Source organism: Morone saxatilis, unplaced genomic scaffold (genome assembly GCF_004916995.1).
Source record: "Morone saxatilis isolate NCDOM2014 unplaced genomic scaffold, NCSU_SB_2.0 Contig10, whole genome shotgun sequence".
Lineage (NCBI taxonomy): Eukaryota > Metazoa > Chordata > Actinopteri > Moronidae > Morone > Morone saxatilis.
In genome coordinates this window covers 16,966,216-16,968,525 of record NW_023339652.1, presented here as the reverse complement: position 1 = coordinate 16,968,525, position 2,310 = coordinate 16,966,216, and the positions used below count along the sequence as shown (strand labels likewise).

The 2,310-nt window shown below is 48.8% G+C and overlaps 1 protein-coding gene across 4 annotated transcripts in view; it reads left to right on the top strand.

Annotated features, from left to right (window-relative positions):
- The window catches only part of sbf1 (SET binding factor 1), a 61,831-nt gene that overhangs the window by 48,845 nt on the left and 10,676 nt on the right, over positions 1-2,310 (top strand). For all 4 annotated transcript variants that reach the window (XM_035674185.1, XM_035674176.1, XM_035674168.1 and 1 more), the window contains 5 exons: positions 657-793; positions 946-1,153; positions 1,275-1,474; positions 1,746-1,883; positions 1,965-2,060. In XM_035674185.1, the coding sequence (XP_035530078.1) occupies positions 657-793; positions 946-1,153; positions 1,275-1,474; positions 1,746-1,883; positions 1,965-2,060 (779 nt within the window). The remainder of the gene's footprint in view (positions 1-656; positions 794-945; positions 1,154-1,274; positions 1,475-1,745; positions 1,884-1,964; positions 2,061-2,310) is intronic.

Here is a 2,310-nt window from a genome sequence, read left to right as displayed (position 1 = left end):
GAATTAGGTTTATTGCCAAGTATGATGAAATATAAAAATCACACAAAAGTAAAGGACTTTTTATTTTATCATATGTTAGCTTTCAGGATAAATGTATTGGTGAATGCCCTAATGTAGCCACAATGTGAATTTGTCTCCTTTATTCAAAGTTTCAGCAATCAAGCCTCCTCCCAACCCCCTGACCACACACACACACAGCACACACACAACACACACGACAACACCAGAGCTCCTGCTCCCTCTCTCTTTTCTGGAGAATGAAAGCAGCATGCACGAGCAGACCTGTGAATGAAATGCATCAGTGGAAAATGGTGGGGGGAGCCTTTTCCTCAGCCAGCGTGTTGTTCCATCTCTGCACTGGGTTGTGTGTGTGTGTGTGTTCCATTCTGACATATTAATCTTGACTAAATCTTGGCTGTGTGGCATGCTAAACCAGCAACACACCAGTGAATTCATGGCTGTCGATTATGCACAGAGACGAACATCGAGTCAAATCAGCTCATTGTCAGCTGCTGCGAATCTAAAAGCATATCTGTGTTCTAAAAGACCCGACAGGAAGTGGATGCCAAGTGACTGACTGCTGTACATTCAGCACAGGCATGTATTAATAAAATGTTCAACTTTCCCTTTTCTTTCTCCCTCCCTGTCTTTGTCAGGACGCTTTCCAAAAACCTGGTGAAGAGCGCCAAGAGGACCATCGGCCGGCAGTATGTGACCAGGAAGAAGTATTCTCCCCCCACCTGGGAGAACAGGAGCAGCTTCCAGTCAGAGCTGGATGAGGATGAAATCTCAGGTTAGCCCAGTTTAAGCCTCTTTTCAGGCCTTCTCAGATTTTTACGTTGTCATATATTTATTGTGCGAAATGTCCAAACTGAGAAGAACTCCAATGAGGTTCCCTGCTCACCTGTGGTCTTCACAACCCTGTTGTCCTGTGTGTCTCCACAGTTTCAGAGGAGGTGGACCAGAGCTCCCTCACCCTCTCCTCCACCATTCGCTCATCGGACAGGCAGACCATGAGCAACGTTGTGGAGCGCGCCTGTTGCCGCGACTACCAGCGCTTGGGACTGGGCACGCTCAGTAACAGCCTGACGCGTTCTAAGAACGAGCCTTTCAGGATTTCCACCGTCAACCGCATGTACACTGTCTGCAGGAGGTGAGTGACCGCTGGAGGACAACACACAGATGAGGAGCAAGAAGTGGGAGTCATATATGGACAGTATCTCCTCACTGTTTAATACACTGTGTGTGTGTGTGTGTCTGTGTCTGTGTCACAGCTACCCCGGCCTGCTGATTGTGCCTCAGAGCATCCCAGACACAACCATCCAGAGAATCTGCCGCTGCTACCGGCAGAATCGCTTCCCCGTGGTTTGCTGGAGGAATTCACGAACCAAGGCGGTCCTGCTGCGGTCTGCAGGACTCCACGCAAAGGGGGTAGTGGGCTTCTTCTCGAAGTCCCCGAATGCCCCTACTTCAGGTGAACAACCAAAATCTATAGTGTTGAACCTTATTGTTACCAGGGATTGTTGCTGGTTATTGGTTCCGCTCATTTCAGAGGAGGAGTGGCCTGTAGTGGGGTCAGAGGTCATGATTATAAACTGTTACTCTGACCCTAGTGATCAAAGATGCAAGAGATAGGGAGAGTACATATTTTTGTCAAGAACTGCAGTCGTAGCTGAAATGTACCTGAAAAACGCATTGCTTAAGGGAACCATAAAGGTTTCTGATGCCTTTCGTTCTCCACGCAGTTCCCTCCCAGGCAGACTCCACCAGTCTGGAGCAGGAGAAATACCTGCAGGCCATCATCAGCTCCATGCCTTCTTACAGCGACAGCAGCGGCAGGAACACACTCAGCGGCTTCACCTCCACACATATGAGCACCTCCGGTGAGTGAACGCACACTGACCCACTGCTCACTGGGATTGTGGGGGGGGGGTCACAGAGTTGATGATTTCTTCTGTCCACAGACTCCTCAGATAAGCTGAGGCAGCCCAAGATTGGCGCTCTGATGAAGCAGGTGATGGGCACCAAGGACGATGTTCCTGGAACCTTCAGCAGAGGAGGTGAGACACGTCTGTGTGTGTGTCTCCACATTGCTCCTGTAGTTAATGTTAACTTTAGTTACAGTCCTGGTTTCAATACAAACTGTGTGAATTATAGATTTATCTACTGAAACTGGGACCAGGAGGATGATGAATGAGTTAATGCATCCCTTGTAGCTGTAGTGTGTGTGTGTGTGTGTGAGAGAGTGTGTGTGAGAGTGTGTGTGTGTGTGAGAGTGTGTGTGTGAGAGTGTGTGTGTGTTACAGTGTG